Source organism: Fulmarus glacialis, unplaced genomic scaffold, assembly GCF_000690835.1.
Source record: "Fulmarus glacialis isolate BGI_N327 unplaced genomic scaffold, ASM69083v1 scaffold46215, whole genome shotgun sequence".
Classification (NCBI taxonomy): Eukaryota; Metazoa; Chordata; class Aves; order Procellariiformes; family Procellariidae; genus Fulmarus; species Fulmarus glacialis.
This window is the reverse complement of record NW_009211941.1, coordinates 6,562-19,659: the sequence shown is the minus strand read 5'-3', so window position 1 is coordinate 19,659 and position 13,098 is coordinate 6,562. Positions and strand designations below refer to the sequence as shown.

Here is a 13,098-nt window from a genome sequence, read left to right as displayed (position 1 = left end):
AGCTATAGGGAAAGCTACGCTCCTGCAAAATCCATTGCTGTCAAATTGGAAATGGTGCCTAAAATAACAGCAAGTCTGGATTTGTGTATTTGCTGAGGTTTTGGTTAATAGAAAAAGATGTGTTTCATTTGTAAGGGTATTTGAGTGTACTTCATGGTAAAAATGTACTGCTTTTTGACTGCCCTTTCTCCCCACTCCTGTCTGAAGCGAAGATAGAAGTCCTTCCCTAAAAACTTCACGGCTCTGGCAGAGATGCTGTTCCTGATGTTCCAGTTCTGTTTCAGTCTGGGCAGTTTCCGCTGGGCAAGTTGCTGAAGTCTCTCGTTAGACAAAAGGCAGCAATAAACTCTTGGAGTGTTGGGCCATGTTAGGGCCAGATCACTCCAGCTCAGTCAGCCCCCTGCTTTGCCTGGCTGTGCGAGCTTCTCTGCATCCCGCCCCATCCCATGCCACGCTGTGCTGCAGCCCTCGGGTGCTAAGCAGCAGGCAAAGACCAGCCCTGTGCTGTGTACCAGTGTCAGTAATGTACATGATTTGAAGCCAAATTTATGTCCTTCTACTGTTCTACATCAGAGAGAATCTCTCTCTATGAAATACATATTTACATAAAAAAATTTATAAAACACATTAGTTTTAAATTCCATAGTCTGACTTCATAAATGATACAAAATTTATCTTCAGTGATTTAACAGCTTTAGGACTGTATTTGATTAAATATCCATCAGTGCTGGACATCTAAATAATTTAGAACCTTCTCCCTTTGGAAAGAGAGAGGCAGCACGAGTGACCAGCCAGGAGTTCAGATGTGTGTGATTTTAAGTGGATGGGTCTTTGAAAGCACGTGGCTATGTTGTGTTTCCCTAACGGATAGTTCAACTTTCTAAAACTACATGGTGGTGCTAATTTTATTTTAGCTATTTAACCACTGTTAGGAAAATGAAATGTACAGAATTTTAAAATGGCTTGCTGATTAACTGCTGTGGTTTGTTCTTTGTATTTTTTTATCTCTAGATCAGTCGTATTGTCATCGGCTGCAACACGACATGTATTTTCTTACAAGCAATAGCCGACTGAATGAGCAAGTGGTTGATAAAATTATTCTTCAGCTTAACAGAGTCTACCCCCAAATTCTTACCAATGCAGAAGCAGAAAAGGTAATTTGATAAATTTTGCTGTATCTCTGAACGTCGCATTGTTTTTGCGGGTCAGTAGCTCAGCTGCCCTCTTCTCGACTTGGCTCTCGGTGCCACATGCAGCCAATCTCCCTCGCCTCTTACATGCTGACCAATTGTATCTGGGGTCTCGTATCAGAGGAGAAGTCCACAGGGCTGGCACGTTCCCTGTGCCAGGTGGTTATGAGAGGGGGCACTCTCTTCAGCAGCAGCTTAATGCCACGGTCCCTGCCACGACGTCTGACGCCGTGCGTGCGGAAGCACGCTATCTTAAAACTGCTCCGTGGGCAGGATTGCACCCATCGTGTGACCAAATGCCCTGCATGCCTGCCTCCTCACGCGAGTCAGGGTGGAGTGTCATGTCAGATGATCTGTGCTGCATCCACCTGTGTCCACAAAATCGTCTATATTAGCTTAATCAGTTTTAGTTGTTGATTAATGTGATTAATAACTCTGAGTATTGGTAGAGAAGGGGGGCATTAGTCCCACCTATAAGCTGTGGGAAGTGAGTGGAGTTAGTAACATCTTCCAGTGATGCTGCTATGTATGGAGGAAGGCCGCCCTCCCTGGCATGAAGCTTTCAAAAATGGGTAGCTGTTTTTAGGGAGAAAGATCTTTTAAACTTGTGTGGAGTGAAAGTTAAAGTCAGTTAAAAGCTTCCCAGATCCTACTTACAACAGTTTATACTTGCCCTCGGCTGACTTCATTGTCTGCACAAGGCTCGGGGTTTTGCCGTATCAGTATTTTAACATTAGGAAAAATAGGTCTAATTCTGTCATAATCAAACTCCGTGGGAAGGAATAGTGTTTTGGTGGTGTAGATCAGTGCTAGATCATCAGCTGAGCCAGTCTAGCCACTCAGTTATGATAAACAGCGTGACACGCACAATTAAAGATCATCTCATTCCCTCAAGAGCTTCAAAATAAATGCATAACAAATCTGTGAAGCATAATTTCTGGCTTCTGCACTTAGCAGACAGAAATGAACTGGTTTCTCATAGGTCCAGGCAAGTTGCTGTCAACTGTATTGAGTGTTTAGGAAGCTTACCATCTCAGCTGTATCTGGTAGACCTTATGGGAATTTTGTCAGAATAAGGAGTGTTGTATAAGGTATGTTGTATTCCTGTCCCCCTAGAGCAGGAATTGATCTTAACTAAGTGTACTACAAATGTTATTTGCTGTACTGATCTGAAATACAATGCTTTGCTGAGAACGGCTTTGGACATTTTCCAAATAAGCTGAAATCAGTTTGATGTGTGTAAGGCTAGGTACGCGTTTTCATTCTCTTCGTAAGGTCTCCTAATATTCATCACATTTGGGACTACAGAAAAAAAGTACTTTCTTCTGCAACTGCTTGCCATGTTGCCTGAGTAATGAGAATTTGTACCTGTTGCACTGGTTACGCAGCGGTTAATTGTGCTGGTAACAATGAAACGTAATCTTGGGATGATGAACACTCCAATATTGGGACTAATATAAGCAGTATATTAGGGTGATCATTACTAGGGAACTAAGATAAAACTTGAAAACATGAAACTTTATTATAAGATTTGTTGGTATTTTCTATCAATAGCTGTCAGAATCAAATTGTAGAATAGCAAGTACAATGTTAGTTTGAATGCAGAGGAAACATCAAACGCAGAGTAGCTGTCACTTTATCAGGACAGAAAAAAGAATGAGGGAAGGCAGAGGCAACATGCTCTCCATCCAGCAGTGCTGACCAGGTGGAGCTCAGTGTCTTGAAGACTGCTGTGCAATGCATGTCCTTTTTAGGTTCCCCTCATTGTTTTGGCCCATTCTTTTAGCAAATACAAAACAAGCTCCGTATCTTCACATACTGTAAAGTGATGTAAAATTGATCTCCAGCTGTTGTAATCTCTCTTCTGATGAGTGCTTTTCTCTTACAGTTCAGGAATCCAAGGGCATCACTCCATACCAGACTTTCAGATCTGATAAAGCACCTTCAAAAGAAAGGAGACAGACACTGTCAAGAGTTTTACAGGGCTCTACAGATCAATGCTGAACAGCTGTATAATGACCTGCCAAGCAGGAAAATCTTGAGTAAGTTGATTTGTAAGTTGATTGAGTTGTGGATTTCCTCATCAGTGTATTATAAAACCTCATTCAGATGAGGTTTAGGTTATTTAAATAACCTGTTTAGGTTATTTAAATAACTTCTGGGGTATACATTAATTCCTTCTGACTGGAATTTTCCAAAAGCCGTAAAGGGATTTAGCTGCATAGTTCTTGTTATTCGTGGACTAGTGTGGGCAGTCTAAAACTCTTTGATTGTTTTGACATACGAAATACGTCTTTAAAACAGTTTAAGTGCAACATGTAAGACAGCGATATAACTTGTATAAATTTCATAACCATTGCTTCTTAATGGATTGTTTATTTCCTCTGTGTTCATTCTGACTTGTAGCACGTGAGAACATTACAAACCTCAAATTTGTTAAGCTCAAAACTCTGGTGGCCCAGAAGCTTGGCTTTCCCTCAATCCATAAATCTCCTGGTTGTGTCTAGTTTAACATGAAGCAAACATTCATAGGCCCTTGCAATGATGAACTGTGATATTAATCACTTAGGACTTGTTTTGTGCAGCTGGCAGGCCTGACTGATGTCCGTAAAGCTGCCCCCCAAATATACATGTATGTACTTCAGAAGGACTGAGGCTCAAACAGATTTGATTCTTTACTGCAAAGGAGCTCATTTCTTTAAGGAAAGTATCAAGCCTGACTTGCCAACCTGGGATAATGCTTGCTATGTGTTGGTGTTTCTTTTTTTTTTCTTCCCTGCCTAATGAACTGGAGAAAAGAACAATGTTCCAAATGGATGGGAAATACGTTCAGGCATCCTGCATACTGAAATAACTTGAGGAGCTTGAGGGAAAGCTCCCACGTTTAAGTTAATGAAGCTGCAAAGGGACTGCAGTTTAAGAAATCCTTATAAAGTATCTAACAGCATTAACGCTTCACTGGTCAATTGATTTCTAGATGTAACAAACTCCACAGTGAGGCGCCAGTGGAAATTTTAAACATGTGAGTCAAAACTCCAGGGAAATTCAAACCGTTACACCAAAAGTCCATAGGTTTAAAAAAAACAATTAGACCTCTTTTATTTCTGGAGTGAAAACGGCTTGTAAAATTGTAATTACCTTTGAAGATACTGCATTGTCTAGCTTTGTTTTGCCTTTCATTTTGAAGGAAAAGCTTTGTATCTACCCAGCACAAATACGTACCAGTGGAAGACTTCACCATTTTCCTGCCTGCACAGGGAGGCTGCAAAGTTACCCCAGGTCTCCATATCCCACACCCGAACCCTCTTGAACTGGGAAAGTCTGGGACCATCCCTGCCTCAGAATCTCAGATGAGCGTGAATCTCTATTGATTCAGCCTCGGAGCAGCTTTAAGGCAGTGCTTTCGATCTGATATTCACCTTGCAGAAGTCACGCCCTTTGAGGGAAAAGGCTCTTAAATCAAATAGTCTTGGATCAATCGTTTTTACTCAGGTAGAGCTCAAGAGCAACAGGTTTTTCTGCCAGGCTGACTAGAAGGCAGCAGACAGCCTTTATTAATTAAGAGCAACTTAAGAAGTCCTAGTGTAGTCACTAAGAATAAAATATCAAGATTGTATTGATGGTTTAAGAGTTTAAGCTCTGTTAATGTTCAATAACACTTACCTTCTACAAGCCATTTCTGAAAATGTGTCTTAGCAGGTGTACGCAGCAGCCAAGGCCTGACTACATCCCATATAGACGGTCTGAGTTCAGCTGGGTACTAGAAATAGCATAGCTGTGACCAAGTTCATCCGTACCCGTAAAACTCACCTTGGAAGTTGTGCAGATATTGCGAAGATGAACTCGTGCTGTTGTCACGCCCGGACAAACCAGCTGAAAGGAAACTTGCATGGGGCGTCTGTGTGATGTTTTCACTTTTAGCTAGAGCATAAACGTGCTCGTCCTTGCACCTGATTTACGTGGTTACTTCTGAGAGCTTTTACTCGGGTAGCTACATGAGTAGGCAGGGTTAGGGCTTCTCATGTTCAGAGTGCGCATAACAAGTACATGTGCTAGAAGTGCTTCACAGAAAAAATAGATCTTTGTGGTGCCCCAAAACTGTTTTGCTGCTGTTGCATTACGCAAAGGGACTCCAGTAACCATCGTAAGTCATTAAGTTCTCTGTGTCTTGGTACAGTCTCTTATGTTACCATCCTCAGAATGATGAGAATAATTTAAATAACTGAGTTAAAATACTACTACATCGTGAGATTATATTGACCTGAGAAGGAAATAATGAGATAATTGTGTTAATATGTTTACTGCTTCTTATGAGTTCTGTAACTAAAACAAATGTCTGTATTCTGGATTGAATGGTTGATAAACATCTGTGCAGCATTTTAAGCTAAAACCGCGAACAATTTTATTCTGATTCTTCAGGAAAAGCTCCCTTTTCAATATGAGGTGTTATTTCTCATTTAAGGGAACTTGAACATTTTGAATATTAAAGGCATTATCCTTTGGACCTCTAACATGTACAATTTTTATGTTAATCAAATGTTACTCACAGCAGTAGTTGTTAAATTTGCCAAAATTAGCATAGAGCATTTACAAAATTGACAGAATTTGTAAATGTGAGGAAAAAAGGGAATCCCTAACATGGGGACTTTGTTCTAAATGCTGCTTGACCTGAAACAAGCAGCATTATAAACACCTAGAGAAATTATTGGTGAGGACTGTGATGAACTATGGCCAGGACAGAGTTCTGTAATAGATTACATGCAGCTGTACATACGAAAACTGTTTTTTACAGAGGAAATCCTTTCAAAGATCTCTTTTTCATTTTTAAAACAACTTTGGAATTTGTGATAGAACAAAGTTTCTTTGCCTCAGGTATAATATTGCAAGTGAAATGTTCAGTAATGTCTCAGAATTCCCACTAGAGGGTGGGTAAGGCACACGGTGTGGGCAACTTCAGAGCTATTGAAGCCAAACAGGATCTTCCAAGTGACTCAGAAAATGTTTTTATTTCTCTCAGTGCTGACATAGACTAGAAAGATAAAGGATCAGATCTGCCCCACACAGTGATAGCCTGACAAAAGCGCAGAGATTTGGCTGTGCTCTCCTGTGAAGTGTGGGGATTTCTTAGCTAGAGTACATAGGGAGCACATCCCTCGAAACGGGCAGCCATCTAAGATTGCCATTGATAGGGAGTGCGCCATGGAGGCCTTGCAGCAATCCTTTCTGCTTCGGTGACTCTCAAGCTTTGCAGCAGAGTGCTTCAGGTGTTTCTGTCCTGCTTGAATGCCATGCCCACAGAGGGATGTATTTAGCATGGGAGACGGATGTTCACCATCTAATATTGGCCGACAGCAGTTCCCCTTTGCTGACTTGCTGTGCAGGGCGGTTTTCCAAGGCACCTCACCTAGCTCCAGATTGTCACATAGAAGAAGGAAATCAGTTGAAACCAAAGTCTCAAATTCTTCCCTATTGATAGCCAAATTTGGAGCACTCACTTTTTTTTTTTTTTTTTTTTTTAACCCTCTTGGCTAAAAAAGTTGTTTTGCAGATTCATGATGCATTAAAGGAAGGTCATTCCTCTGCCATTTATGGTGACGGCGGTGTTCTTTGGTGTCGCATACGTGTTCTACAGACAATGTTATCTCCACATCTATATGGCAAAGGCACCTCTAAAAGAGCTGCAGGTCTTTCTGCCCAAAGCAGAAACTGCTTTATTGCTGCTAACTACCGAACACCTTGTCTTAAGGTCAACCTCCTTTTCTACTAGAATTAGCAGAAAGATAGAGGCAAAAGTTATTTGTACCAAATGTTAGCACGTAGTACCTACAGACTTTCAAAGAAACTGAGACCAGAATTTAGATAAACAGTCTGCGCCAAGCAGTTTGTTCCAAGTGCTTCATCTGCCAGATACATTAATGCCCAGAGATTTACTCAAGAACAGAAAGAATGGTGATGCATTAAGTTATAGGGGTGTTTTCAGATTAGCACATATATTAACAAATAGTTTGTATTTATTACAATGAAAATTTCTGGCATTATGGAAGGATTAGCTCCTGCTTTCCTCACTTGGGAAACAAGTGTAATGTTACTTATGTGGTTAGTGCTTAACCAGATCAGAGGTGTTGCTGCAGCTATTTATAGTTGCATTCAAATGATTATGTGCCTATATCTTTTGATCAGCATATATCCAGATTTAACTATAGCGATAATTTACCTTTGGAGGGCTTAATATTTTATGTCAAAATTGGATATTTTTCTGAAATATGTTGTTTTGCACAGTTTTGCATGTGCTGATTATGTTCGCTTGTTTGCTTGAGCTGAGTACTAACTTTTCATGTGTTGCTTTTATTTCTAGATTCCACAGAGATAGACACTGACAAGGAGAAATATATGCTAAATGACAGGGGTAAATAAATGCATACAGTGTCACCGGATGGAATGGCTTTTCAGATTATGATGCAATTTATTTTATCATGTAATTTGCATTTCATGTAACAAATAGTTTGTTTTATGATGTCTTTACTGTCACAAGTTAAGTGGAATTAATGGAGGAAATCGTACTGAGCTGCTGTTGAGGAAACCAGTGCCAGGAAATTCAAGAGACTGTAGAGTTTAATCAATATTTACAATGGTATTTTTACTTACACTGTTTTAGGGAAACTTTTCATTTCCTATGATTTCTTCAATGCTTGAATAGTAAGGTCTATTCAGTTGCTGCTGCTGTCATTTTGCATAAGGCCATCAATAATTTTTTTATATAACTTTCAAATTTTTTCTTTTTTTTTTTAAGCTTTCAATTTAAGTACAAATCATTTGAAAACAAAGACAGAAAGGAAGATGAGCAAGGGTGAACTTAAATATATTTTCCTTAGGAAAACATGTTAATTTTTTCCCTTTCCTCTGTTCAATGCCCAGATTCCAGAGGCAAATATTTTATTCACTGAAAGATATTTTGAAAAGGAGTTGAAGATCTGAAAGAAAGCTGAAGAATTCTCAAAATTTATAATGAGCTATTTTATCATTTAAGTTTAACTGATATTTTGTTTAGAAATTTGGATACAATTATGAGAGAATGAAATCACCTTCTATAAACTATGCCTCTTTGCGAATTTTCCCCTGAGAGAAGACTGAAATGAGGGACAGAAACACAGTTTAACTCAATGCGTATTTTTGCCTGTGTTGTTGTTACTTTGCGTATTGAACCAAATTGCTATTCAGATTTTTCACATCGCTATTGCTGAGTGCAGCATAGCAGTACAGGAAGAACAGAGAAAGTGCTTGGAAGTAAGAAATAATTTCTATTCTTAACGCATACTGATGAAAGAGCTGGCCTCAGAGTGGAGATTGTCCGGCTGCTAGCCAGCCTCGTTGGGAGATTACATCCGACGGAGCAACCAAGTCCTTGCTCCTTTGCTGTTTCTCCAATGTCCTTCTCCACGTGATCAGCTCCACTAATTTGTTAGTCTGCAGTACATTTGTCCTTAAATTGACAGGTGCAGTTTAATTGTAGCTATATTCATAGTGAAGTAGTAAATACAAATAGAATATTAGATAATAAAGAAGCAGATATAAATCTTTATGAGGTTTTGTCTGTGGATAAGTACGAATTAGAAAGGTTTTATTGAACATCAATACTGAACATCAGCGTTAAACTGCATGTAATTCCAGGCAGGCACATGAAGGAAATGTTTCCGGTGGGAGATCTGTTTTAGGTGTGCGTGTGGCTCTGCATTTCAGCTTCCAGCAGAATTGTAGACAGGAACAAGAATATTTGCTCTTGTCATGAAAGTGGAATTTGTGGAACATCTGTGGGGAAAAAACAAAGCCCTAAAAATCTGCTTCTAAGGGACTGCAGCCTCATATGATGTACTCTTACCCCCAGGCAGGGCATTGGCCCGGGGGGGGCTATTTACAGAGTAAAATGCTACACTGTGTGGTGAGGTCCCAGTAGTCTGGTTTGTATTTTGTTGTAGTGTTTAAAGGGGTTTTTGCACAAAGTTTTAGAGTGAGAAAACATCTAAGGAAGCTTTCACCTAAATTTCATAGGATATAGCTAGATTAACAGAGGTGAACAGTGAATGGTGTCAAAGCAGCTGTAGTAAAAATTAATTACATATAGTAAATGTGCTTCATAGTACATTAGCTACAAACACACGTAACTGAGAATGTGTTAGCTTCATTTGAATACACTTAATTATGCATATTAATAGCAATTGATGATTTATGAACTGAGCTAAACTTCCACTGCTCTGTTCTGTCTTAATGTGTTTCCTTTTTTGTTTTTTTTAGGTCCAGTGTTTTTCCTTGCTTGTTTTAGCGTTGCCGCAGGATTTGCGTTATTTTGGTATTGCTGTAACTCAGGTAATCTACTCCAGTGTTTTTTCTCTTGGTTGCCTTACTTTAGCACGGGACAGGAGGGCAGCGTGCCTCTTGATCTAACATGGCTTACTTAATAGAGCAGGTCAAGGTATCATCTTTCATTAATGAGGTTAGGATACGAATTGTGCTTCAGACATGCCGAGATATAAATAATGGATAGTTTGCCCACAGAGGATGCCACAAATAGGGGTTCTTTTTAAAGACAGTAGTCATGTGAGCTCCTGTTGCTATAGCAATGGGTCATGATTCCCAGCAGTCATGAGACAGACCCAAACCTTTGGGCTTCCACATCCCTTGGGAGCTGGTTGAAGCATGACCAGCACGCAGGGCCAGAGGACGCTGGCTCGATTTGCTGCACCCGAGCAGCTACAACCGTTGCCCCTCTTGCTGGCGCTGGGTGTTAGCTCTCCCCGTCGGCTGAAAGTCGCCTGCATCACAGCAGCCAGCAGAGCAGAGCTCCTGCTCCTCGTGCCGTCCTACCTTCCACTCACCCAACGTCGCTGTGAGAGCAGCAGCTCTTAGCAGAAAGTGCGTCGATGCGTCCACGTGGATCAACTTCAGCGAAGCAGTGAGTGCTAGTGGGAGAGATCCAGGGGGAGAGAGTAGCTGGTTCAGAGGTGTCACTTTCTCTCGAGTCTTCGCATGGTGCCATGGGAAGTGCCAGTCTTCACGCGGTAGATGGGGAGCAGAATCCAAACTCCATTTTGGTTTAGTACCTTCTGCTCCTCGCATCCCAGTCACAGCAGTTACAGCTGGACATTGTTCTTTACTTTTTTTTCCCAGAGCTGTAGGCCACAGTAGCATCAGTTCACAGACATTTCAGGTGATGTGGGAGTCTGGGCTGTGTTACCCTTCATTCCCAGATCAGAGTCCCTCAGTTGGACTGTCCATGGAGTCAAGGTTTAAGGCTAAAAGGGAGCCATTAGACTTTCAAGGCTAACCTGTGTTTCCTTAGCTGCCATCACCTCCCTTCATCAGGTTCAGTCACCAGCATTTAATAGAAGCATTTTCAGAAAAGTATTCAGGGACTGATACAAATAAACCAGAATCCATCACTTTGTTGATCCCAGTTAATTGTCCATAGCGTTAGAAGTGTGTGTCTTATTCTCGGTTTGAACTGGTTTCAGCTCCAGCCTATCATTTTTGTTAAGGCTTTCTCTACCAGATTGCAGAGCGCCTTAGCCCCTTGTTTCTGTGTCAGCTGACATTTCATATTTTCTCCCTGTGGAGGTCCTTGTGCCTCAAGTCAACTCTCCATCTTTATTTTTGCTAAAATTACCAACTCATCTCTCCAAGTCTTTAGTTCCAAGGCTCTTTTTTCCAGTTTTTGAGGCTCTTTCCTGTACCTATGCAGTATCTCAGTGCCCCATGTGTAACAGGGCCACCAGACCTGGATGTGGTGTTCCAGGCTTGCAGTGTCTGGTGCCGTGCTCGGGTGTAAAGCTGCCCCCTTACCTAACTCAATAATGTCCTCTGTGTGTGTCTGAACTTGCAGTGGTGAATCCTAACAGGTTCATCGTTATCCTGTCTTGGCAGTTGATGTGTTCAATATTGAAGGAAATGGGCTTTCCTCTAGAGTAATTTTTTTAATTGATTTTCATTTTTTGTAGATGCTGCTTACTAGCTAGAATGAAACTTAACTGTGTTCACTTTCTTTTTTTCCTCCATCTTCATTCTGTTTTAGATACGAAAGTCGTAGGAAGAGCCAGGAGAATCTTGGGCTTTTCTCCTATTATCATAGGAAGACACGTTAGAAATATTTGTATGTTGTATTTGGAAGACATATCAAGAAATTAAGGAAAAGCTGCCTCTTCGCTTGTCTGTAGAGTACACCTCCCAAGGGAAGACAACGGTGCATGAATATTAATGTACTATACTCTCATACCAAAGATTTTATTAACTAGCTTAATCAATAATTGTGTTGCCTCAAGATGTATTCAGAATTTTCAGCTATATATGTCCTTCCTTATGGGAATGGACCATTTATTTTTGTAAATGCTTATTTTAAAATATTTATCGTTTGGATAAAAAATATTTTTAATACAAATTATATCCTAAGTGATCATGGGTCTTAAGCCATGTTTGCATATGTGTTTTATACTGGAATGAAGGATCACAACTGTTTAAAGAATGCTAGCCTGTCTTTTGTGATAATTTAAGGAAAGCACTTAAAAAAACGCATGCACTCAAAGCCTTACTAAGAAATGGATCTCCATCTCAGGATTGTCTGTTTTGTCTAGATCCTTTATACTTACTGCCTGAGCTCAGGTGGGCACTGGCACCTACGAAGTTTATCAGTGCCAGTTACCTTTGTGTATGCCTAGTACTTGCCGTCTTTTCTAGTTCTCCTGTTTGTGCCTCATCCCAGCCTGCCTTGTTCATGTTCACATTCAGTTGTTGGCCCGTGGTTTGAGTGCGCTGGAGCTGGTGCAGACTGGTTCCCAGCCTGCGGAGGGTCCCAGGGACTGGAATGTCTGATGTGAAGCACTTGAAACTACCAAGAAAATTTTTCAGATTTATGTAGCTTTTACAGTGAAGTGTTTTACAGTCTGTATATCTAAGAAACTGAAGTAATCCGAGATATTTTGCAGGGACTTAAGTGCCATGACATGGGGCTTTTTTTATGGCCAAAAATATGTATAGTTACTTGAAGAGCCTGAGGTTGTTCATAATGTCATTTGGTGATGGTATGTTTTTCTTCTGTGAGTTGAAGCCTGAAAGTCTTGCACAAACCATTGTAAGACTAAAATTCTTGAGGGAGATGCAGGGCTGCAAGTGAAGCAGCTTGGGGTTTCTTAGCTTTATGACTCTAACCTTGCTCCTGCCCAGCTCAGTACAAATGGCTTTCCTCTTCCAGATGGGAGGGCAGTAGTTCTAAACTGGCTCTGAGAAAGGGCATTTTCGGTGGGTAGTTCTTCAATTACCTGCTCAAGAGCATAAGGAGCTTGGGGAGACCACGTCCCTGTACTTGGTGAGAATGATGCTTTGTGGCTCTTCATTCACTGACTGAATGAAGAGATTCCCAGATCAAATCAAATGTCACCTGAATAGAAGTTGCAGCTACATCACAAGTTACCATGCACTGGAGGATCCCATGCGAAATTTTAAGTCATTTGGAGTGGTTTTCTCAAAACAGTCATACTGAAAATTGTCTTCCAGCTTTAAACTTTATTCATGCTATAAAAATGTCATCTTCTCCAAAGTAAATCATCGTGTAATAACTGTATTCCCTTCCAGACAACGTTCACCTGATATAGTAACAAGCATATAGTCCTGAGGAGGAATTGAGTACAGGGCCAAATTTTCAAATAAAAGACCCAAAGAGTATTTGTGGAAAACGTCTTCAGAGATGAAAAAGGGCTCAGAGGACCCTGATTTTACTCTTCTGATAAAATGTTTTTACCTTTGGCATTGGAGTGTGGTTGGGACATGAGCCAACCCCACATAGAGGTAGCCACAGTCTTCGTTAGGTCAAATCTCAAGAACAGACAGCACGTCTTCGTGGTCATCGCCGCTGTGAGTGCAGCTC

The 13,098-nt window shown here is 40.7% G+C and overlaps 1 protein-coding gene across 2 annotated transcripts; it reads left to right on the top strand.

Moving 5' to 3' along the window:
* The first annotated feature begins 1,013 nt into the window (after positions 1–1,013).
* LOC104071450 (chromosome unknown open reading frame, human C9orf89) lies at positions 1,014–11,616 on the top strand. Of its 2 annotated transcripts, XM_009577716.1 has the most exons (6): positions 1,014–1,154; positions 3,079–3,232; positions 4,461–4,469; positions 7,546–7,596; positions 9,480–9,551; positions 11,254–11,616. In XM_009577716.1, exons 1-6 carry the CDS (start codon positions 1,044–1,046, stop codon positions 11,364–11,366), a joined length of 510 nt encoding a protein of 169 aa, XP_009576011.1. In that variant the 5' UTR covers positions 1,014–1,043; the 3' UTR covers positions 11,367–11,616. The 2 variants fall into 2 exon arrangements, with proteins under 2 accessions (XP_009576011.1, XP_009576012.1); XM_009577717.1 differs by lacking the exons at positions 4,461–4,469; positions 7,546–7,596 and having other exon boundaries at positions 11,254–11,491.
* The last annotated feature ends 1,482 nt before the right edge of the window (positions 11,617–13,098 follow it).

What these genes read in the sequence shown, in the direction of transcription:
- LOC104071450 (XM_009577716.1), top strand. Translation starts at nt 1,044, where the DNA reads ATGTATTTTCTTACAAGCAATAGCCGACTGAATGAGCAAGTGGTTGAT. An exon ending in CCAATGCAGAAGCAGAAAAG is followed by an intron (nt 1,155 to 3,078) that starts GTAATTTGATAA and finishes TTTCTCTTACAG; the next exon opens with TTCAGGAATCCAAGGGCATC. An exon ending in ATATATGCTAAATGACAGGG is followed by an intron (nt 7,597 to 9,479) that starts GTAAATAAATGC and finishes TGTTTTTTTTAG; the next exon opens with GTCCAGTGTTTTTCCTTGCT.